The 22,947-nt window shown below is 43.9% G+C and overlaps 2 protein-coding genes across 7 annotated transcripts in view; one reads left to right on the top strand and one right to left on the bottom strand.

Annotated features, from left to right (window-relative positions):
* The window catches only part of CRMP1 (collapsin response mediator protein 1), a 42,701-nt gene extending 39,653 nt beyond the window's left edge, over positions 1-3,048 (top strand). For both annotated transcript variants that reach the window (XM_079991568.1, XM_079991569.1), the window contains exons 13-14: positions 447-612; positions 2,080-3,048. In XM_079991568.1, coding sequence (XP_079847694.1) covers positions 447-612; positions 2,080-2,171 — 258 coding nt within the window. In that variant the 3' untranslated portion in view covers positions 2,172-3,048. The remainder of the gene's footprint in view (positions 1-446; positions 613-2,079) is intronic.
* A 1,847-nt stretch (positions 3,049-4,895) lies between these two features.
* PRMT8 (protein arginine methyltransferase 8) overlaps positions 4,896-22,947 on the bottom strand; it is a 29,380-nt gene continuing 11,328 nt past the window's right edge. For all 5 annotated transcript variants that reach the window (XM_079991689.1, XM_079991690.1, XM_079991688.1 and 2 more), the window contains 7 exons: positions 18,261-18,324; positions 14,707-14,849; positions 14,273-14,360; positions 13,601-13,716; positions 10,851-11,001; positions 10,283-10,404; positions 4,896-5,808 (listed from right to left, as the gene is read on the bottom strand). In XM_079991689.1, coding sequence (XP_079847815.1) covers positions 5,725-5,808; positions 10,283-10,404; positions 10,851-11,001; positions 13,601-13,716; positions 14,273-14,360; positions 14,707-14,849; positions 18,261-18,324 — 768 coding nt within the window. In that variant the 3' untranslated portion in view covers positions 4,896-5,724. The remainder of the gene's footprint in view (positions 5,809-10,282; positions 10,405-10,850; positions 11,002-13,600; positions 13,717-14,272; positions 14,361-14,706; positions 14,850-18,260; positions 18,325-22,947) is intronic.

Raw genomic sequence — 22,947 nt, 5'->3', positions numbered from 1 at the left:
ATCTGGCGAGCCAGCGCAGCACACGGAAACGCCATTTACCTTCCCACCAGTAAGTGGTCCCTATTTATCTACTTGCACCCGGGGGTGCTTTCGAACTGCTAGGTTGGCAGGCGCTGGGACCGAGCAGCGGGAGCGCACCCCGCCGCGGGGATTCGAACCGCTGACCTTTCGATCGGCAAACCCTAGGCGCTGAGGCTTTTACCCACAGCGCCACCCGCGTCCCCACAGCGCCACCCGCGTCCCCGTTTAGGTGCTTAGAAAATACTAAATCTTACGATGTACAAATCTCCCCACTTTGGGAACAGAAAATGGAAATGATGATGGAGGAAGTGGGACTCAGAACCTTGCTCTGTTGCATACATTTTTGCACTGATCTTATGCGTGAGACGGGTGGGTCAAATGCCAGGCCACTGAAATGTAATTGCATTTCTGTTTGTGATATGCAGGTAACAGAATTGCAAGGTGTTTCCAGAGGAATGTACGATGGGCCAGTCTATGAAGTTCCAGCAACACCAAAATATGCAACTCCTGCACCTTCCACTAAATCGTCTCCTGCCAAAAACCAGCCTCCACCAATCAGGAACCTCCATCAATCTAACTTTAGCTTATCAGGTGTGACAAACTATCAGTATCAGCAACCTTTTTTTTGAAAACAGGGTCCACTGCAGAGAATTGCTTAGTACAAATCCATCCATCAGTAATTTAGTAAGGACCAGCATTGATGACTTACTGGCAAAAGGAGGTTTTCAGTGTAAGGGGAAGCCCAGAGGGAACTGCAGCCTTGTGATGTGCTGTACATGTCTGTCAGGGGCTCAGGAGCAGAGGCACAGGGGAGAGAGGAAATGGAGAGCGAAGGGGAAGAATCTGAGGGCAGCGTAGGGGAGTATGACAGTGGCCCGAGAGATTCCATGAGCTTCTCCAGCGATTCAGGAGATTCCCAGAAGGGAGCGCCGATGGCCAGGGCAAGGGGGGTCCCAGGGGGGACGCACCAGAAGCAAGGGGCCAGCGGGGACTCCCAAAGCAGCAGCTGGAAATCAGGACCAGTTTCCCCACCAGAGCGTAGCGGGGGGGGAAGAGTCCCATGCATCAGGGCCAGCGTCTCCTCCAGTAGGGAGAGAAGATGAGTCAGGGCTGACCACGCCTCCATCGCAGAGTGAGGGAACGGAGGGGAAGTCAGATCCAACTAGCCCCCCCGAAGGGGGAAGCAGTGACAGGAGCAGTGTAACGGTCAGGAGAAAGGTTGCCGGCTGGGCGCGCGCGCCAAGTTCAAATGTACAGGCGCGCGGGACAGCAGGAAGCCCGGATTGGGAACCAGGTCCTAAAGCCCGCCGGAGGCAGGGGGAAGACTCAGGGGACTCAGTGTCAGAAGAGTCTAGAAAGGGCAAGACCCCAGCGGACAGGCGGACCCAGAGGAGGAAAGAGCAAAGGAAGAGGTGGAGCAAGGCTAGAGTCTTAAACTGGTGTCTGGGGGGAGGAGATTCAGACGGAGCTTCAGCGGTCTAGAGTTTGAGACGTAGTGCTGCGCGCCGCGGCTTTGAAATCGAAACTGAACTTCAATAAAGACTTTTGTATATAACCACGGACTGGCGTTGGTCCTCTGTGAGCTGGGACCTTGGGCAGCACTGACAATGTCTCTCTGCATTTTCAGTGCTACACCTGCATGCTCAGGTCTGGATAAAGGATGCCCACTCCCAGAAGTCTTGTGTGCAGGTGTAGCTCAAAGACAACTGCACAGAGGAATCCACATTGGTTTTCTGTAGATGGACCTGTGTTTCTACTAGTTCAGTAGGCAAATACCCATTAGCCTTGATAAAAAGTTACAGAAGAGACTTAGGATTCAGTGTCCGGTGAAGGTCTGAGCACCGTCGCTTCAGAGTGCCATATCCTAAACATTATGTCACAGGGGTGTACTTTGTAAAATCAGTATTTGTGTGGGTCAGGCCTCATTTTCAGTATAAAAGGGCAAGATGTTTAGCTCATATTAAGCATTTGCAATTACTTGTGCCATTGATTTCTGAGTAAATGAAAGGCTGGAGAAGCTATTAACTTTCACCTTGTTTCTGGATTGCTGTTGCACAGGTGCTCAGGTAGATGATAACAACCCACGTCGCACTGGGCATCGCATTGTTGCACCTCCTGGTGGTCGCTCCAATATTACTAGTCTTGGATGAACTCAGATGGAAACAGAAACCAAGAATAAAGGCTCATAGGAACAATTATTATTTCCTTTCTATGTCTGTGTTGTTGATCCCACACTTTTATTCGGTGCTTGTGTGTGCGTGTGTGTGCGTGTGTGTGACAGGGAATCTCTCCTCCCCCCCAAGAAAAGTGAGTAGAAAGAAGTCATCATTGTGTAGCGTGTTTGCTTGGAATAAATTGCCTCACAATTGTGCTTTCATACCTTTGCCACCTTTTAAAGCATGGTGCTTCCATTTCTCCATTAGTGATGGATGCTTTTAGCTTTGTCTCGTAATGACCTGATAGTTCGTTTGCACCCCCCACCCGTTAGCCGTGCTAGAGTAGTTGATGCATGTTACTAAGTTATTGTTGCAAGCTGCAGTTTGTGAGTGAGTCCACTTTAGAAAGAACACTTTGCCAATAATTACCACGATGCCAAGGTAAGAAGAAAGACTGGTCATTTTTAAAATATGCAGAATAGGACAGGAGTCTTTCTTTTAATGTTATTTTTTAATTTATTAAATCCCAAGAAACCTCAATAGAGGAGGGCCTAGTGGCTCTGACCCACTTAGTACATTCCAAGTCTGTGTCTTTGCTTTTAGAAAGAGCCATAATTTCCACATAGTGACGCTGTTGCCATTTTGTTCAGGGGATTTCTACAACTGGCCAGTAGCGCTCACCTTTTGCATGAAATATTTGGTACTTCTAAAGAATTCAATTTGCTGTTGGATTTTTAATGTTTTTGTACAAAGTTTTTTCTCCTTTTTAAATCACATTCATTTTTACTTATTATAATGTATCAGATCTACTAGTTGTGGTTCATTTTTTTTTGAATTGAAGGCTTGTGAAATAAAAGAAGATGAAATGAAATGCTTTGCCTCTTTTTGCTTCCAGTTCATAAACAAGCTTCTCATTCAGGGCATAAGCAGAGAGCAGGTTGGGAGCCACAGTGTGGGGAGATGGATGGGAGGGAAGAACCACTTTAGCCAATACCAAAAGGTTAAAGGACACTTACGGTTGACCTGGTTCCTCACTGCAGAGGCTAGCCACCATCTTCAGAGACCCCTTAATGTACATCTGTGAAGACCCCCTGCCCTATGTATTCACCAAAACACACATTTGCTGCAGAATTGAGGAAAACGGGAAGCGGCAGAGGATGGTCACAAGCACTGGGTGCTCCTGAGGCGGACACAGCACGGCAGCCCCCAGAATGGTAAGGGGGGGAGGTAAAGAGGCCCGATTCTTCCACCTTGCAAGCTCACTTTGAAGTGTTGCCAGCCCAACATGCATGGAGGGGAGACTGATGAGGGAAAGGGACCCTGGTCTTGTTCTCCCAGGGGGCCAAACATCCGCCAGCAAAACAAGGGGCTAGTGTGGACTGGTGCACCCAGGCCTGCTTCAGACGTACATTCTACATCTACTAGCAGGCAAATTCCCCACGGCCTTACCGTGCCATGAAGCTGCTCCCTCGGTGGTGAAGGTCTCATCACTGCCAGTACTCTGGTCCAAAAAAGCTGGGTCCTGGGCCTCCACCTCATCCCTTTCAGCCTGGAAGGCAGACAGGCATCAGAGGAGGCGGAGGCTCCACCTCCTTTGCCCCCAGCCTGAGCCACAGAGGCTTCTATGCCCCCCAATACATCCTATGGGGTGGGGGGAAGCACTCACCTTGCATTGTTGGACCGCTGGGTCCATCTAGACCCCGTTATTACCACCATCATTACAACATGGCCTCTGCCCCCAAGAGGACTGACCCTCTAAATTTCAACCAAGGGGGGCAACCAGAAAGGACATGGCATAACAGGAGGTGGGAGGAGACTAGGAAGGTCCTAACTCCTCAGACCAGCTCTGGTCTCCATGAACAGAGCGGTGTTCCTCCACCTCTACACTCCAAGTTTCCTTTACAACAGCAACCATGAGAGATGCCAAGTTGGAGGAGATGGGGGTTGAGGGAGAGGAAATGGGCCTAGAACCATCACAGTCGAGACCCTGTGTGGCTGAAGTATTCCCACTTCTAAATTACAAGGCAGGTCATGCACATCAGCCCCTGTAACAATCCTCACACTCCCTTTACTCCCTTTACTCTCCACCACAGCCTTGCCTCCCGCACACGTCATGAAAAAAGCCAGACTCCAGAAGCATCGCCCTTCCTTGCAAACTGTGTGTGCATCTGTGCACAAGTATATTTTATGTCTTGGAACTGAATGTTTTATGGCTGGCCAGAGCTCAGTGGTACAACACACACTTGGCAAATGTCCCAGGTTGAAACCCAAAGATCCAGGTAGGGCTAGGAAAGACTCCATGAAGGCAACGCTGATAAAGCAAGGGTCTGACAATATGCAACTGGTAGCTTCCTATGAGCTTGTGTGGGTGTGTATGAATGCAAGTGTGGGTGTGTGCATGAAGGCTGAAGAAGACCGGCTCTCTTTTGCACTGACCCTGCCCACCTCTTGCACGAGGCAGCTAAAAGGTGAGTTACAATACATCTCTCTCCCCTGCCCCCAGCACTTCACTGATGAAAGCTTTTGCCAACCACAGAAAGCTATCTAAATTGAAAGCATGAGGCGTTTCAGGAGTGGATCTGCTTACGGGTAAGGAGACTACTATTTGTGGTTAAAGGAAGGTTTTCCATCCAGGCAATCCAAACCTGCACCAAGGAATGCAGAAGTCTGTATTCTATATCAATCAGGCAAGGGAAAAATAAAGAAGGAGTTGATGAATAAGTTAAAAGCTTTTGTTTATTTATTTTTGTTTATTCTTATGTTTTGTTTTTTCTTGTTTACAGCAAGAAAGGAACACACCATTTCATAAAGCTTCAGTCGGCATGTTTTGGGACAGTTCCATACAACTCATCACAATGGAAACGACAGTTCCAACGTCCCGCGTTGCCACTGCTGCAGTTGAACCAGGAACCAAAATCCACTTTTACAGACAGAGAAATAGAACAAACACTGTATTCATAAAGTAATGGTGCCTATTTGTTTTAAATCAACTCCTAGCTTTTACTAACAAGTTCAAGCATTTTCCAGAAAGTACACTAAAAAGGTAAGAAAGATTGCTCGCTTCATTAAAAGATTTTGCCCATGTCCATCCTGCTGGTTCCAGCAGAATGTGTGTTCAGGATTGCAATTTCAATGTTTTCTCAGCTAGCTGGAACGGAAACAAATCCAGTTCAGAGACTAATGTTCTATACTTTATTAATATAACTCTGTCATCTATGCACAACAATGTCATAAAAGATCTTTTCAGTAAGAAAAAATACATATAGCATGCAAAGCTTGGAAGAATCTTACTCATAGTAAGTTATACGCCTAGTGGGCTGTGGGTTCTGTTTGTTTTGACAAAGAGGGTTGTTTACTGTAGGCTAGACAGAAACTATATCCATACATTCATGTTAGCGATCCACAGCCGGTGCTTTGTGCTGTAAGGACTTGTCAGCTATTCAGTTCAGGTAGTGTGAAAATGTGGAAGCAATTGTTCCCAGCTTGAGATGTGCAGACCAGACCAGGAATTGCTGCTCTCTTCTTCTCTTGTGAAGACAGTTGCTTACTAGCGCATTTTATAGGAATTAGATACAGAAATTTCACAGAGCTGCCCTTTGAAATCCAAATCTACTGTGAAATCCAAGTCACGCTGTAATGCAGATTAAGAATAATTTTTGTGTGGCATAGGGCTATATCTTAGGTTCTGCTTCAAAGCTTCCTCCTTTCTTAAATTCAGTAGGTGGCTTAGCCAATAAACAAAGACAAAAAAACAAAATCCTAGTCCTTTTCTGAATACAGGGAAACATATCTGGGGGTCTTCAGCATTTGACTCAGTTTGTGCTCCCCCACTTCCATCCTTCAAGTACTTAGCAGGAACAATTTATGCAGAGTTATGAAAATATTTACGCCCCAATGATCTATAAATAACATAGCGTGGGAACGTAACTTAATATAAAAGCAGCTGACCAAATCACACAATGAACAGTACATACTAATATACACCATCAAACAAATATTATCTCACAACTAACATAAGGTACAGAAGTATTGGGGTAGACTAATGTTTCTGTTTTGGAGATGGTGCAGAATTCTTTCATGCAATTCCTATTAGCTGTCCCTCAAGGCACCTCCGCACCTCTTTTAAGGGCAGAAACAGGATTGCTTTCTATGGAAACCTTTGCTCGCGTTATACTTGCTTTGCATTGGCTGAAGTTGGTATGTGTGAATGGTTCTCGACTGCTCCCCCTGCCCCCCAACACTTTCGAGAACAACTCCGGACTTCAGCCCCAAACTCTTGGGTAAACTCTGTTTGAACCACCCTGTATGCATATGGGATTAATATGGAAGTTAATCCACTTTCTCTTCTACCAAAGTTAAACAGTTTTTCAAAGAAGGAATAAATGTTTATTCTAAATGATAAGACATTTATTCAATCAGATAAATGTAATAATTGTTTATATAAAATGGAATTTGGTTTGGAGCAATACTTTACTGCAGCTCCTTTGAGAAAATCAGTTTTATGGCTTTGGTGTATGTACTCTGTATATTTGGATAGAAAGTTGTATTTGTGAGTCCAGTGAAGTTCAGGATATCTCACTGCCCCTTGTTTGAGTCCCCAAGGTATAAATTTTGAACCCATGTCCTCTGCCTCCTGTCAAACAGATACACCGCTGGAACATATAAATACCTTGCTAGAAAACAGTGACATTTCTATTACCATCCAGATTGCAAAATGTGTTCTGTCTGCTAGAAAATTAAGAGCCAGACATAAAAAAAACTTAGTGGAGTGAATGGGATGCTTGTAGTATCTAGGCCAGTGGTGTCCAAACTTTTTTCAAAGAGGTCCAGATTCGATGAAGTGAAGGGCCATGAGGCCTTTTTTTTAGGATTGACCTTTTTTTAGGATTGAAGTTGTTGAGCTTTTCTATGATTTTGTTCAGCTTTTTTTTAAGATTGAAGTTTGAAGTTGTGGGGCCAGATTAAACCGACTGGTGGACCGGATTAGGCCCCTGAAACGGACTTTGGACATGCCTGATCTAGGCACAAATTTATAGGGTCAGTGTCCCTTTACTTTGTGTCTTGACTGATGGAATATGCTAAACTGAACTGTATTTTCACATGTATTTTGTCTTGAATCGTGGTGGCCTATGGGTTTGAACAATAAAATGTTAAATTAAAAAACATAAAATGTATGGGCAAATAAATAAGTCTTAAGCTGGTCCCAAAATGCTAAGGATGTTGGTGTTGTGTCTTTTACGGGGGGCATCCGGCAGATGGGGGGGGGGCATCATGGAGAAGCCTCTACCCTGGTAACTCAGAGGGTAATTTGCTTCTGGTAGTAAGGAGCACAAAGAGCATTGCTACATAATTAGGGCCAGCTCTGCCATTAGGCATACTGAGGCAGCTGCCTGAGGCAGCAGAAGCCCCAAGGCAAGAGCTCTGCAGGCACAGATGCACCACTGGTAGCAGTGATGATTTGGGCTGAAGCCACGCAAGATTGTGTGCAAGATCTCACCCCCCCCCCAAATTGCGGAAGCGGCAGGGCGGGCAGAGAAGCAGCAACAGGTATGGTGGTGGAAGGAGTGGCAAGGCAGGGAAAGGCAGTACATAACTGCAAAGTGCTGCTTCATAATTCTGCATTCTGCTATTATGACCTCACATGTATCTGTGTTTACATCTGCCAATTATTTTCTCCCCCTTTCTTGGGCTTCCGGGTTAGTGCCAACGCCTAATGGCGGATTCCCTCCGAGCTCCGGAGGGAATCGGCTCAGCAGGGGTCGGGTTCTGCCGCCGCAACGACGCGGGGACCCTTAAAAACCACAGGCGCGGAAGCCTGTGGACCTGGTGACTCGGTGGGCACCATTTGCGCCCCCCCTGACCTGCGAAGGAGCCTTTTTAAAGGCTACGGAACGGGGAACAGGGAGCGGCGCGGTGCTGAGAGTTCTCTGCTTCCCCTGCTGAGTGAAGCCGCATGCCATGGACGGAGAGCGCTGACTTTTTCCTTTGATCATTCGGACCAAAAGCAACAACCCGTGAGTAATACGGAAATTGGACTTAAAAAGGAAACTTTTTCTTTTGAATTTGGTACGATCGGGGGAGGTGTAAAAAGGAAGTCCGCCCCCCCGCCTTGTAGATAAATTAAAGCAAGGATTAGACAACTAAAGTTGAGAGAAATATTTTCGTCCTCATCGGATATAAATTATTAATTTTACGGTTGGACAGTACAACTAATTTTGCTGGAGGATAAGAGTTGGTTTGGAAAGTTAAAGTGCAACCCCCCGGATCCCGGGAGTGATTCGCGAGAGAGCCTGTTGAAAAGATACAGAAGACTTTGACAGCTGTCAAACTAGCTGCCAAAGTTGGGAAATAAAAGGAAACTTTGTTTCTGGTGAACTTGCCGGTTAGATTTTTTTTTTTTCAATTTGGATACAAATTGTTGGGAATAAAAAAGAATAAGTTACTTTGGATTTTTGGACTGGAGCTGGAAGGATACTAAGTAAATATAATCCCCCTAGAGGGGATTTTTGGGACATTGCAAGAAATGGCTGCAATTGGAAAAATACTCACTGAGTTGAACAAGACCTTCTATCTCCTGGGAAAGTTCCAGGAACAGAGCGATATTTTGACTACAAGGGTAATAACATTGAATGAAACAGTAAATAATCTTACTGGAATTGGAAGAGACTTGACTCAAGTCTTTGATGTTGAACCAAAAGCCCTTGAAGTTGGAACAGAAACCGTTGCAGCTGAGCAAGAAAAGAAAGCTGATAAATCTGAGAATGTGGAACTAGAGATATATGAGGACTTGCAGGAAAATGAAAGTGAAGCTATAATGCTGCAGAAGATTAAGGCAGGCCAGAGGCCTGTTAGTACAAATTTGATCAAGATGGAAGCTGGAGCTTTTGGGACATTTAGATTTAAAAGGCTTAAGAAACAAGATTCGAGCTTCACTCCTAAATACAGAGGCCTGCCTGGAAGAAAAATGGACTCTTTTGGGACAGAACTTTTCCGAGATTTGGTGCTGAATACAAAGGACTAACAAGAAAACCGGCAGAGAGAAATGGAGAGAGATTTAAGAGCCTCTGATGTGAGGGATCCAGGCTGAGAATAGATGGACTGATGGACATTGGTTTGGGGATCAAAACCGGGAAAGGGAGGGTGGGATATGGGAATCCAAAGGGTGTAAAAATACAATGTGTTAAGTCTTTTCTTTTTTCCTCTTTATATTTTTTTTGTAACTTCTATGGAATGTGGGAAAATCGTGGAAGGGAAACTTGGGTCGACTTTAGGAAAAAGGCTTAAGAGCAAGAGAAAATTGATTTTTTAAATCAAATAGAAATAAGGTTTCTAAAAATAAATGGAGGGACGGAGGAAAGAAGAAAAGTAAAACAATAGCATGATTAAATAAACTATTAAGTTAAGGTTGAGAAATAAGATAAGAACTTGTTGAGCAGATTACTTAAATTGGAATGCAAGAAGGGGAGGGGGGAGGAGGCCTGGGAAAGTAGGTGAAAGAAAAAAAGGCTTTTTTAAATATTATGTGTTGGGTTTTTTTAATTGTTTTTTTTGGATGTTCTTTTTTATTTTTTTATTTTTGCTTTTTGTTTTTGTTGGTTATATTATGTGGAAAATTTCAATAAATATTCATTAAAAAAACCAAAACAATTATTTTCTCCCCCTTTCTTTTTCTGTTGGAATGGATCTGAAGGGAGAGGTTGCAGCTCCCAGTAGCCATTGCAGGAGGAAGAGGTGGCCATGTGATCAGAGTTGAGGTAGAGCAATTATTCCAATACTTCTACGTTCTCCACTGAACTTAATGGGGCCTGCTTTTGGAGAAGGATTGCACTGTGAAATAATAGCTTTGTAACATAGTGGTTTTTGGTTAACCAGAACAACCGACATATCTTGAAACCTGATTGGATGTTGAAAATCAGATCCATATTTTAAATATGATCTACTAAAGTGTCAAAAGTCAAATCAGACAATCAAAAATTATTGCATCCTGGGGTAGTTTCAGGTACTTTTCAACAAATCTCCATGTACAGGTATCAGAAATACCTGTCCCAGACACCGATAGGTTCCTAAGCTGATCATCTAAATTCAGTTGTGTGAGCCCAACTTACCACATTTTTTTCATTTGGCTTTATGGATATACTTCCATAGAGTTCTTCACCCCTTCTTACAGTTAGGTAGTCTTCCAGGTAGAAGACGGTTTGCTTCCAGTGGGTGTAAGGGGCATCTGGTGCTACAAAAGGAGACAGATTATATGGAAGAAATTCCCCACTAATCTAATGTTATTTATATTTACACCAATGAAATGGAGATGATTTAACAAAGTATCTTCACACTGGCATTATTGTCGGGTGATTCCATGGTGAGCAATGTAACATTTGTAAGTTTCTTTACATAATATTTTGTCTATTAGCTAATGCTGTTTAACTCCTATGCCATTAATGTCACTTAATGTTATTAAAATATTTGTTAATTGCCCTGATCTTCCCTACAAAAATAATCAAGAAGCACACCACAATAATGCTTTCCTTTTATTGTGTTTTAAAATATGTTGCTAATGTGATCATTTTCTAAACTCAATAATTTATCCCTTAAAACCCTACTCAGTGTTATCACGTTTCTGAACCTGATGTTTGTAACTGGAGACAGAACCCACATGAAGCCAGAGAAAGAACTTACCTGTAGAAAACCCTATTTTCTTGTGGCACTTGGTAAATTCTATATTAAAGTAAGTAACCAAGGCGTGAATGTAGTCATTGCGCTGAATTTGGAGGCAAAAGGCAGAGGTAAACACCAGGTCCTCAGTCTTCACTGTATAAATATCCACTTCCTGTATTGTTGGGGGTTGCAGAAGGAGAAGAGAAAAGCCACAGAAAACATCAATATAAAATACCAAGGCTGGGCAGTTTATATTACCTAGGTAAGCAAGTCTGCTTGTTTAACTAGAATGATCTCCTGTATCTGGCCTGTTATATCCCTGGTGAAGTCGCCCGTGCATTCCTTGCCCAAACCCCTTGTGCAAACACAACCTCTTGCATCTGCCCTGATGTGAGTCCTCGACTGAAACCTATGTGGGAAGTGGCACCTTCTCTGTCCAAACTAATGTTGCCAAAACTTCCTCTGCCACCTGGGTTGCTGTAATAGTACCTCTATTAGGTCCACTGCTTACAAAAGGTCTATAACAGGCTTCCTCAACCTCAGCCCTCCAGATGTTTTTGGCCTACAACTCCCATGATCCCTAGCTAGCAGGACCAGGGATGATAGGAATTATAGTCTCAAAACATCTGGAGGGCCGAGGTTGGAGGAGCCTGGTCTATAACTTCCCCTTCCTGGGAACCCTCCAGCAGGGAGTGGTACAACAGGCAATGGTTTGCAAAACCCCTTTGAACTCGCTGCAAAGAAGCAGAGCAGACAGAGGAAAGTAACACCCACGATGAAACCTTTTAATTTTCAAAAATTAGCCTATTAATATTGCATACTTATCTAATCATACAGAGGTAAAGAAAGGAGGAGGGAAACACACACAAAACTCATTTTACGCACTCTTCAAGTGGCAAGGCTGTCCACATGTTACAAACAACACTTTCCAGGTTAACAACACATGCCTCAAGCCACCTTTGCTGCCTGTATTCCTCCACCAGGACTGTTGCAAAGCATGTGTCTGAACCCTTCACATGTGCGTGTGTCCAGCACTTGTGTGCATTCACACACACTTCTGAGAAGAATCCCAAAAAATCTACAGAAAGCGAGTGTGACAATTTTGTCACAGAACCCACACAAATGGCAAGTCAAGAAACAGAGCGGGGGAGGTTCTTTGTTGCAGCTAAGAGAACTAAGGGCCTGGCCTTCACCAACAAGGAACTTGCCTACATATGGGATGAGTTTCATCCCACTGTTGTGGAGGAAGAATATTGAGCAAAGACACAGTATTCCCATATGGCATTCGGGTGGGAGGACAGTTGTAGCAATGATCCATTACAGCAAGTGTTCCTCTCTTCCCATGCTTACTAGTGTAGGTTGCTGCGCCCTGGCATTCAATAATAATAATAATAATAATAACAACAACAATAATAATAATAATTTATTTATATCCCACCCATCTGGCTGGGTTTCCCTAGCCACTGTGGGCGGCTTCCACTATTAAACACAATATTAAAATACAGTAATGCATCAAACATTAAAAGCTTCCCTAAATAGGGCTGCCTTCAGATGTCTTCTAAAAGTCTGGTAGTTGTTCTCTTTGACATCTGGTGGGAGGGCGCCACCACCGAGAAGGCCCTCTGCCTGGTTCCCTGTAACTTGGCTTCTCGCAGTGAGGGAACCGCCAGAAGGCCCTTGGCGCTGGACCTCAGTGGTAGAACGATGGGGGTGGAGATGCTCCTTCAAGACTTGGTGTAGTGAAGTGAAAGTTGCTATTGGCTCTTTGTGCCTGAGTACTGAGGCAGAGTACATGTTTTAGCAATGTGAGCAAGTTCTTAGGAGTGATCAAGAGGCAAATTGCTTGCAAAGTCCCCCCCCTTTTTTGCCCTTGTGTAATAAACTGCTCTATCTCCACAGTTCTCCAACACCAAAGTTCCCTCTTGGGAGCTAGGTACATGGACAACATCTGTGTGTACATCACAGTGTGGTGTTTTTGGGTGTTGAGCTACACCACATCCTGACCTCTGACGTTCCCAAGTGGGTGGGATGACAGAAGCAGCACGTGGATGTTTCACCATAACTGTAAAACCCACAAATTTCTCACTGGTGCTTTTGCAATGCTATTCATTACAAATCTCTACAAAAGAAAAGAAAAAACATGCTAAAATAAATCACTGTTGGTAACAGACTAAAATATATCATCACTACAAACTGGTTTTCAATTAACATACAGCTACAGTAATTCGAATACATAAAAATTCTTCACACGTACAAAGGATTCAATTATGAGCATCTCTAATATAGCAACATCTCTTAAGACTTTATATACATTAATATTAAGCTCCCCAGTAAGCCAATGGCTCACCAGAATGAAGGGGAAGCTGGCTATAGACATTCAGAAATGGCAAGCTGTCATGAGGCGGCCAATGCCCCTCTCCACCACCAAGGGTACCTGGCATCCAGGATGCACATTTACAACTTCCCCTTAACCCATTTTTCCTGGACTAGATCATGCATAGTAATTATCCTTTCCATTAGTTAGTGGCATTTACTAGCTGCAACTTTTGACCAGAGGGGACTGAAGCAGAGCCACCAGCATTATGGCCTGTGCCATAGTACAATGGAACACCGTCGTGTGGCTTTTATATAGAAGGATCAACATTTGAAGCTGATTAGCAGCATGAAAAGTCAGAGCGAAAGGACAAAGACCAAAGTACTGGATCCTTGAAGTCACAGAAATCTTTTTAAAGTAACACTATTTTAAGTTTATACTTTTAGAAATGCCAAACCTTTATTAAACAGGCATTGGTCACCACCTGCTTTGGGTCTACAATGTCCACCAAGGGTTCCTTCATGGCAACATCCCTGATACAGGTCATATCAAAGCCATATACATTCTCCCACCCTGTCAAAACAAATGGAGAGGGTCAAAGGTCAGTACGAATAAAAGGGAAACACTTGCAATTTGTGCAAGTTTAGCCTAGGGAAGAGAAGATTAAGGGATAATTGCTGTTTTCAAATATCTAAAGGGCTGTCACACAGTAGATGAAGCAGATGCTCTTTTGCTCCAGACAGCAGGACTAAAGGTTGGAAGTTTCTAAGAAGCAGATTTTGGTTAAACATGAGGAGAAATGTAATAGCAAAGCTTTTTGACAATGGAAGTCAAAAGCAGAATTTTGAGTCTGGAGACCTCAGGAATCTGCTGTGGCAAGGTGACAAGGCACTTTGAGGGCAAAGTTGCTCATATCCAGACAGACTGTGATGCAAGTCTCTTGAAGTTGTTTGGCCTACCATAGGGATGCTTGGCCCTTGTCCAGTTGTGTGTGTTAGGCCTTGACCTCCTTGGACCTGCATACAGGCTGCACTTGGTGGAGGAATACAATAATCCTCTCCACAGCAATATCAGCTAACAAACAGCTTGTATGAAAAGCATAGAAGAATTGTAATATCTACATACTTACAGTGGATTTTGAAGTCTTTGTACTGCCTATCTTCAATTGCTACCACATACAATGCAGCCCGGTCTGGAAACATAAGACCCCCAGGTTTCTGTTGATGAATTATGGGGAAATAGATCTTATAATCTAGTCACTTGACAAAGACATCGTATTTTTGAACTGCTCCTACCAAAACACCCACCTTTGCTTTCTTTGAAATCCTTCATGTCACTAAGTCACGAGGTTGTTACATGAATTACTTCTAGAGAACTGCAGGGTGTCACTCCAAAATGAAGCTTTGATTCTAAAAACCAAACAGATCTATTTCTCTGTTTATTTCACCCTCTTTGCAGATCTTTTAGAGAGTCTCAGAATGACTCCCATTCCAACAAGCTAACTTGGGGTATTGATGGAGGGACGACAATGACTGGCAAACTAATGGCCATTCATTCACCTACCAGCCACTTGTCTCGAGCGAAGATGACAGTGTTAAGCATGGACTCATAGAAAAGTGAGTAACCCATCCATTCACTGACGATGATGTCTACTTTGTCCACAGGCAATTCAACTTCTTCTACTTTACCCTTAAATATTGTGATTACTGTAAGAAGCAAAAAAGAACAGATTTCATATACTGTACTTAGGAAAATCTTGGTGGAACATAGTATTCTTTCTCTTCTAATTTCATTTACATATTAAATTTTAATCTTAGTAAAAATAAATCCATTCCCTGCAAATAGCAACAGGATGTAGGATCCCACATATTTGGCAGGGATGAACGGAAACTTCTTTATTTCTACCTTACCCAAAAGTGAAAGTGTTTTATGTTTGGAACACTATTCATAACTGGAGACAAGGGGTAGGATTTTAGAAATTGCTAGTTCACATATTATTTCATTTGTTCATTTAGAACTTAGTACTATTGTCCATTAACCCCACTTTATAGATTACAGAGACCTGGCTTATTTTTATTTATAGATAGGCACCTATGTGCACATGCATATCTGCAAACAACTATTTCCTTTATTATTATTTATTATTTTTTTACTGTCTGCTATTTCACAGGATGGGACGTGGGTGGCACTGTGCTCTAAACCCCTGAGCCTAGGACTTGCCGATCAGAAGGTTGGCGGTTCGAATCCCCATGACAGGGTGAGCTCCCGTTGTTCGGTCCCAGCTCCTGCCAACCTAGCAGTTCGAAAGCATGTCAAACTGCAAGTAGATAGACAGGCAGGAAGGTAAACGGCATTTCCATGCGCTGTTCTGGTTTCGCCAGAAGTGGCTTAGTCATGCTGGCCACATGACCTGGAAAGACTCTCTGCAGACAAACATCGGCTCCCTCAGCCAGTAAAGCAAGATGAGCGCCGCAACCCCAGAGTCGTCCACGACTGGACTTAACTGTCAGGGCTCCTTTATCTTTTTTTTATTTCACAGGATGTTTGTTTTCTGATACTGGACTATTGTTCATCAGTCTTTATTCAAAGCACTGAGTGACAGATTGTCTTGTTCAGGGTTTTGAGTTTCAGAAAACATGTAAGGAGGGGAGATTATGAATAAGCATGTCAGCTCCTTCCTCATCACCCTTCACAAGTTCCAGGGCAGTTGGAAGTCTCCTGTGACTGTGAAGGCTTCTGCATGTTTTGGAACCCTGATTTTTGGGGTTTCAAAGTCCATGACCACATGGAATACATGGAACTGGCGGAAATGACTGGCAGAATCCGAGACCTGGGAGAAGAGCTGGTGGAAGAGGACTGGAAGAAATTTAAAGACTATTTACAGAAACAGTGTAAAATTTATGAATGTTAAAATGATGTTGGATTAAAAATAAGTGGTATTAGTGACAAAGTTAGAAAGAATATGCAAAAATGAATTTATGGATGAAAATATTGGAGTTGTGATATGTTAAGGTACAAAGTTAAAGATGATAAATGGAAAGAGGGTAAGGATTTGCTGATTTGATTATGTAAATGGGAATACAAAAAGGGGAGGTGCGAGGAGGTCAAGAAAATAAGGATATGAGCTTCAAAGTTAGAAAAAGAATAATGGTTCTTTCTTTCTTTTTTCTATTTTTATCTGATTTTTTGTGTTTTGTGTATTTTCTGTTTTGTGTTTTTTCCTTTTTGTTGTATTTTGTTAAAAAAATAATAAATATTTATTTAAAAAAAAAACAAAGTCCATGACTACAGGTGAGGCAGGGATAATGATTACCCAATTTGTGTTAAATTTGCGGGTGGGTGTTTTGTGTATTAATTTTTTTTTTTTTTGTCCAGGATCTCATATAATTGTAGAGTTGGAGGGGACCCTGACGGTCAGCTAGTCCAACCCCCGAAGGGCCTGTGTTTTCTTCTCATACAGTTTTGGATCGTAAGCTTATTGTTCTATATTATGATAGGTACGAGGCATCTCAGCTATCTTGCACTGTTTGATAAAAGGGAATTTCTTATTATGCTTAAACTAAGACTATTCTGTCTTTTAAAAGATCAGCCTCACATAAGGGAAAAATGGAAAACATTAACATATAGTGAGTTAAGGATTTTAAGTATTTGGGAATTTGGTTTAGGCAGAAACAAAAAGGGGTGCCCTTTACTACAAATTCTATCCAATTCTCATTCAAAATAAAATGAAAAAAGGTTTCCTTTTTCTAAACAAATCCAGCCCAGCAAACTCTGCCTGTAACCTCACAGCTACTCTACAGGGCCTTCTGCAACTGCAAATTCTGTCAGGAGGAAAAACATCAGAGCAATTTCCCCCCTTCTCCATAATGGTGAATGGTGCAACTTAGTTTCCAGCAAAACAGCTTTAGACGCGAAATACAACTTGAACTCAGCAGAGGAACTCGGAGCAGCTTGCGCTGCTTTCCAAAGTGACAGATACAGTGGTGCCTCGCAAGACGAAAAGAATCCGTTCCGCGATTCTCTTCGTCTAGCGGTTTTTTCGTCTTGCAAAGCAAGCGCATTGACGGCTTAGCGGATTAGCACTATTAGCGATTTAGCGGCTTAGCGGCTTAGAAAAAGGGGGGGAAGGGGGGGGGAAACCGCAGGAACTCGCAAGACATTTTCGTCTTGCGAAGCAAGCCCATAGGAAATTCGTTTTGCGAAGCACCTCCAAAAGGGAAACCCTTTCGTCTAGCGGGTTTTCCGTCTTGCGAGGCATTCGTCTTGCGGGGCACCACTGTACAGATATGAGCTGAGTCTTGTGGCCAATGAATACCCCTAAGATCTGGAAAGTGCCTGAGGTTTACTTTTTATCGAACAAAGTTTTATCAGTTTATTTTGGTAATTTATGATCTGGTATTCATGAAAATCATACCCAGATCTTAGAACAACATAAAAATATATAAAATGTAATAAAATATATAAGGAATGATTTACAAAAAGAAAAACAAAAAACAAAAAACACCTAACATAGTAAAAAACAAAAACAATACCCCCCATTAAAAAGGCTATATATTGTTACATTAGCCAAAGGCCTGGGAGAGCAATGGTAAGTTCCAGACTTTGACCAAGCTGTAAGTGCAATTTCACCAGTGTTTCCAAATTTCACCAACATCACCTACCTATGAAACACCTGGTGCTGTTGGAGGATTTGACTTTAGGCCCACGGCTGCAAAGGAAGAACTAGGCACACACTTGGGGCACAATCCCAATTCTTCCTTTTGAATTCAGTGGTATGTTTTTACTTGTCCTCCTGTGCATGATGCTCACACCTGATGACAGGTGGGCATGGTTTGGAGTCTCCTGGGCCAAATAAGCTAGAGATTCCCAACCATGGGACTAGATGAATTATTAGTCTGGTCCAACAGGACTCTACTTTTTTCTTAGATGTTTTCATATGTGTGAATACTCTGGTTCTTTTTAGTGAATATTTATAGAAGGACTGTAATCTAGAAAGGGGTGTGTGTGTGTATGTTTAAAAAATTAATCACAATAAATCCATAAACCAAAATGCAAACATGGGTATGTAAATACATCAGAAACACTAGGCACCACTAATTTCCTTAAATATGTCTTACTGTGGTCCAAGTGATTTGCCTTGACAATTTTTTCCGAGTAGTCAGATATACTGGAACATTCAATCTAAAGGATGCAGGAGAGAAAGAGAAAGTGCTTTGCATTAAGTATTGCAGAACCAATGAGAGGCATTTTAACTGAATCATGCCAGAAACTGTATGGAGAGAGAAAAAAACAGAATATGAAAATATGTATCTAAAAGAAGCGGGAAATACAAATTTAAGTTTTTAGTTTATACTATGCTCATTGAGGCATAGTCTCCATTTTCTTTTCTCCCATTTAGGACAAAATAGTGAACCACCTTCTTTCCAGATATGGGACCACGGAAGTCATGATTTCCCATTTCATCCCTTTAAGAACCCCAGTTCAACCCTTTGAGACCCCCAAAATGATAACTTGGTTGCGTATCATGACTTCCGGCAATTGCCGACTGGTTAGCGAAGTGAGGAATCTGTTAGAGGACCTTCTTTTAGTCTGTAGTACAAACATAGACCAACTGTGCTTTAGTAAATAATGTGATATGCTTCTTTCATTTTTCTCTTTTTATTATTTTAATTAATTTTCTGTTGCAAAATCAGTAACAAAGCATTCACAAAACGATTACAGTGGTACCTTGGTTTACGAATTTAATCTGTTCTGGAAGTAGGTTCTTAAATCGAAACCGTTCTTAAACCGAGGAGCACTTTCCCTAATGAGGCCTCCCACTGCTGGTGCCCTTCCACCGCTCGGATTCCGTTCTTAGACCGAGGTAAAGTTCGCAAACCGGGACACTACTTCCGGTTCTGCGGAGTTCGTAAACCGAATTATTCGTAAACAGGACTGTTCTTAAACCAAGGTACCACTGTATTGTAATTTCTTTGTACAAACATAAATAATAAACCATGACAAAACTAACAAAAAAATGAACCACTAGGAGGGAGAATACAAAACATAATAATGAGGTGATTACAAAAAAAATATATCAATAGATTCTTCAATAAATCAAATTGGAACTAAAGAATATTGCCTGCTTATCCATGCCATAATACAGTATATGTTTAAGGTATTTCTCATCCATGTGATATTTCATTTGTATAGTTAATAAAATCATATCATACAGTGTAAATATTATTTTATTTTTCTGTGCCCTTGCCATGTTCAATTCTTGTGACAACTTTTCCATTATGTCTGTTTGTGAGAATATATTATACCAGTGATCTATATTCAGTAATGGCAAAGTTTTCCAAGTTCTGGCTATTACCATTCTGGTTGCTGTTAATAAATGTGTAATTAATTCCTTACTTCTTAATTGGTGCATATCTGAAGTATATAAATTAAGGAAGGCTAATGCTGGGGTTATTGGGATTGTCTGAGCTGTAATCTGAGATAGCTCTTAAAAGACATTTCCATATTTTTTTCTATTTGTGGGCATTCCCATCACATGTGTTGATATGTACCTATAATTTGGTATCCTCTCCAACACAATGGCAGGCTATTGGACTTTACATAAGATGTAACACCATCCATGCACAATTTTTAGTGAACATTTCCTAATAGTTGCTGACAGAGGTGTATATGGTGCTTTTGTTCACAGATAGTTGCATTTATTGTTATCAATATTCACCGCTTCGCTGTGAGTTTGTGGGGAGGACTGCTCCCCCTGCAAGCCCATTCTCCACCTTGGGCCTGGGGGCGGGCCCCATACTCCACCTCAGCATATAAGGCTTTAAGGAGGCCTCGGGCTTCGCCGTGCGTTTGTGGGGAGGGCTCTTCCCCCTGCAAGCCCATTCTCCATCTTGGGCCTGGGGACGGGCCCCATACTCCACCTCAGCATATAAGGCTCCAAGGAGGCCTTGGGACATTGCTGCTGCCGCTCTGCCGTGGGTTTGTGGGGAGGGCTCTTCCCCCTGCAAGCCCACTTCACCAGGCCCAGGGGTCGGGGCCCACACTCACCACCGCCACAACTTTAAGGACACTGGTGCTGCAGCAGCAAATGTTTAAAATGTTTTTATATATTTTAAAGTGTTTTAAAAGTGTTTTTACTTTTTACTTTGTTGTACCACCATAAACGGTGGTTTTTATCCATGTATTTCTATTTTGTTTTGTTTTATTTTGGGTTGGGTTGGGGTGGTTGTTGAGTGGGGTGGGGATTGGTTTTGTTTTGGTGTAATTGTTTTTTGTTTGTTTGCTTTTATATTTTGTAAATGGAGGCGAGTACGAGGCTTGGGATTCCTACTGTGGAGGGGCGAGGGAGGTATGGCGGTGGGGGCAGATGTCATAGGCGAAGGGGATCGAGATACGGATATGCTCGTACCCCTTCCAATCTGCGCCCCATCCCGAGAGACGAGGGTAGGGTGAGCAAGGATTACTCACCTCCGTCACTGGTGTTGGGCAATGCCAGGTCTATAGGCAACAAAACCGCAGGGGGTCAACCTGGCTTGTGTGACGGAGACCTGGGTGCACGAAGGGGATACTGTTAACTTACAAGAGATGGCGCCCCCGGGTGTCTCCATCCTCCACCAGTCGCGGACTGTGGGCCGGGGGGGAGGGGTGGCATTATTAATCCGGGAAGATTGTTCTTTCAGGGCTCTACCATCGCCATCGATCCCCAGCATTGAATGTGTTGGCCTAGTGTGGGGCTCCGAGGTGAGCTTGGCTGTCTGGCTGGTGTACTGGCCACCTAGCGCACCAGTAGCCACCCTGTCAGGCCTGCTGGAGGCGGTGGCCAGCTGGGCCTTGGAGTTCCCTAACCTATTGGTATTGGGGGACTTCAACATCCATGCTGATGCCACTCCCTCCTCACAGGCTCTGGACCTGGTGTCTTCCATGGCGACACTAGGGCTCTCCCAGTTTGTTTCGGGCCCCACACATCAAGCAGGCCACACGCTGGATTTGATCTTTGGCGTCGGTATAGATGTGATCATGTTTCCTTCGATGAAGGTGCCATGGTCTGATCACTACGCTCTGAAAGCCAGGATTGACGTTCCACCCCTACCCTGCTTAGATGGCGAGCCGATTTGGGCTCGCCCGCAGAGGCTGATGGACCCTGATAGATTCCGTCAAGCCTTGCGGGACCTTTCTCCCCCTGGCGACTCATTGACTGAGCTTGTTGAAAGCTGGAATACCCAGCTCCTGGCAGCCATCAATGAGATCGCACCTAAGCGCCCTCTGCGACCCCGCAGAAACCGGGCTCCCTGGTTTACCGAGGAGCTCCGGAAAATGAAACGGGACCTCAAACAGCTAGAGCGAGTATGGCGGGGTGCCCGTGACGGAGCTTCAAGAACATCTTATAGGGTTTTTATGAAAACCTACGAGATGGCAGTGAAGGCCGCTAAGAAGTCCTACTTCTCAGCCTCCATTGCATCCGCTAGCTGTTGCCCGGTGCAATTATTTAGTATAATTCGGTCTTTAACGTCCCTCGAAGGACAGCCAAATTTAAATAACAATTTGACACACAGCTGTGAGGCATTTGCGAGCTTTTTTGCGGAGAAGGTCCTGTTGCTCCGCCATGACCTCCCTGCCAATTTGGATACAATAAAGGAACTGGAGGCCCCTCGACTGTCCTCGGGTCCAGTATTGGACCACTTTGACCGGATATCCCCAGCTGATATGGACAGACTCCTCCGAGCTGGAAAGCCCACCACTTGTCCTCTCGACCCGTGCCCGTCCTGGCTGATTATAGCGTGTCCAGGCGAGGTGCGGGCCCCCCTGGGGGATATCATCAATTTGTCCCTTGGCACCGGGACATTCCCAGGGGAACTGAAGGAGGCAGTGGTGCGCCCGCTTTTAAAGAAAACATCATTAGATCCCTTAGATCTATCCAATTACCGCCCGGTTTCGAATCTTCCATTCCTGGGTAAGGTGATTGAGAGAGCGGTTGCTGAACAGCTTGGTAGGTTTCTGGATGAAACATCGGCTCTGGATCCATTCCAGTCCGGCTTCCACACTGGTCATGGGACCGAGACAGCTCTGGTCGCCCTAACAGATGTTCTCCGCAGGCAGCTGGATCGAGGCGGGTCGGGGCTGCTGATTCTTCTAGACTTGTCAGCAGCCTTCGACATGGTCGATCACGAACTCCTGGACCACCGCCTTGCCGATGTGGGGATCCAGGGCACAGTCCCTCAACGGCTGTGCTCGTTTCTCTCTGGTCGGGGACAGAGGGTGGCGCTTGGGGGGGAATTGTCATCCCACCACTCCTTGGTGTGTGGAGTGCCCCAGGGTGCGATACTCTCCCCGATGCTTTTTAACATCTTTATGCGCCCCCTCGCCCAGCTTGTCCGGAGTTCTGGGCTGGGCTGCCATCAGTATGCTGATGACACCCAACTCTATCTGTTGATGGATGGCCATCCTGACTCGGCCCCAGACACACTGATCAGATGCTTGGAAGCTGTGGCTGGATGGTTACATGGGAGCCGGTTGAAGTTAAATCCTTCGAAGACAGAGGTCCTCTGCCTGGGACGGGACGATATGGGATTGAGGGGGCAACTCCCATTGTAGGGGTGCAATTAGTGCCAGCACCGTCCGTTAAGAGTTTGGGTGTAATCTTCGATACCTCCCTCTCCATGGAGGCGCAGATTGCAGCTATAACAAAGGCGGCATTTTTTCATCTCCGCCAAGCTAAGCAGTTGGCTCCTTACCTCTCTCGCCCTGACCTAGCCACTGTGATCCACGCGATGGTCACCTCCAGACTGGATTATTGTAACTCGCTCT

The sequence above is a fragment of the Podarcis cretensis genome (genome assembly GCF_951804945.1).
Source record: "Podarcis cretensis genome assembly, chromosome: 9".
In the NCBI taxonomy this organism is placed as follows: Eukaryota; Metazoa; Chordata; class Lepidosauria; order Squamata; family Lacertidae; genus Podarcis; species Podarcis cretensis.
This window is presented reverse-complemented; position numbering and strand designations above follow the sequence as displayed.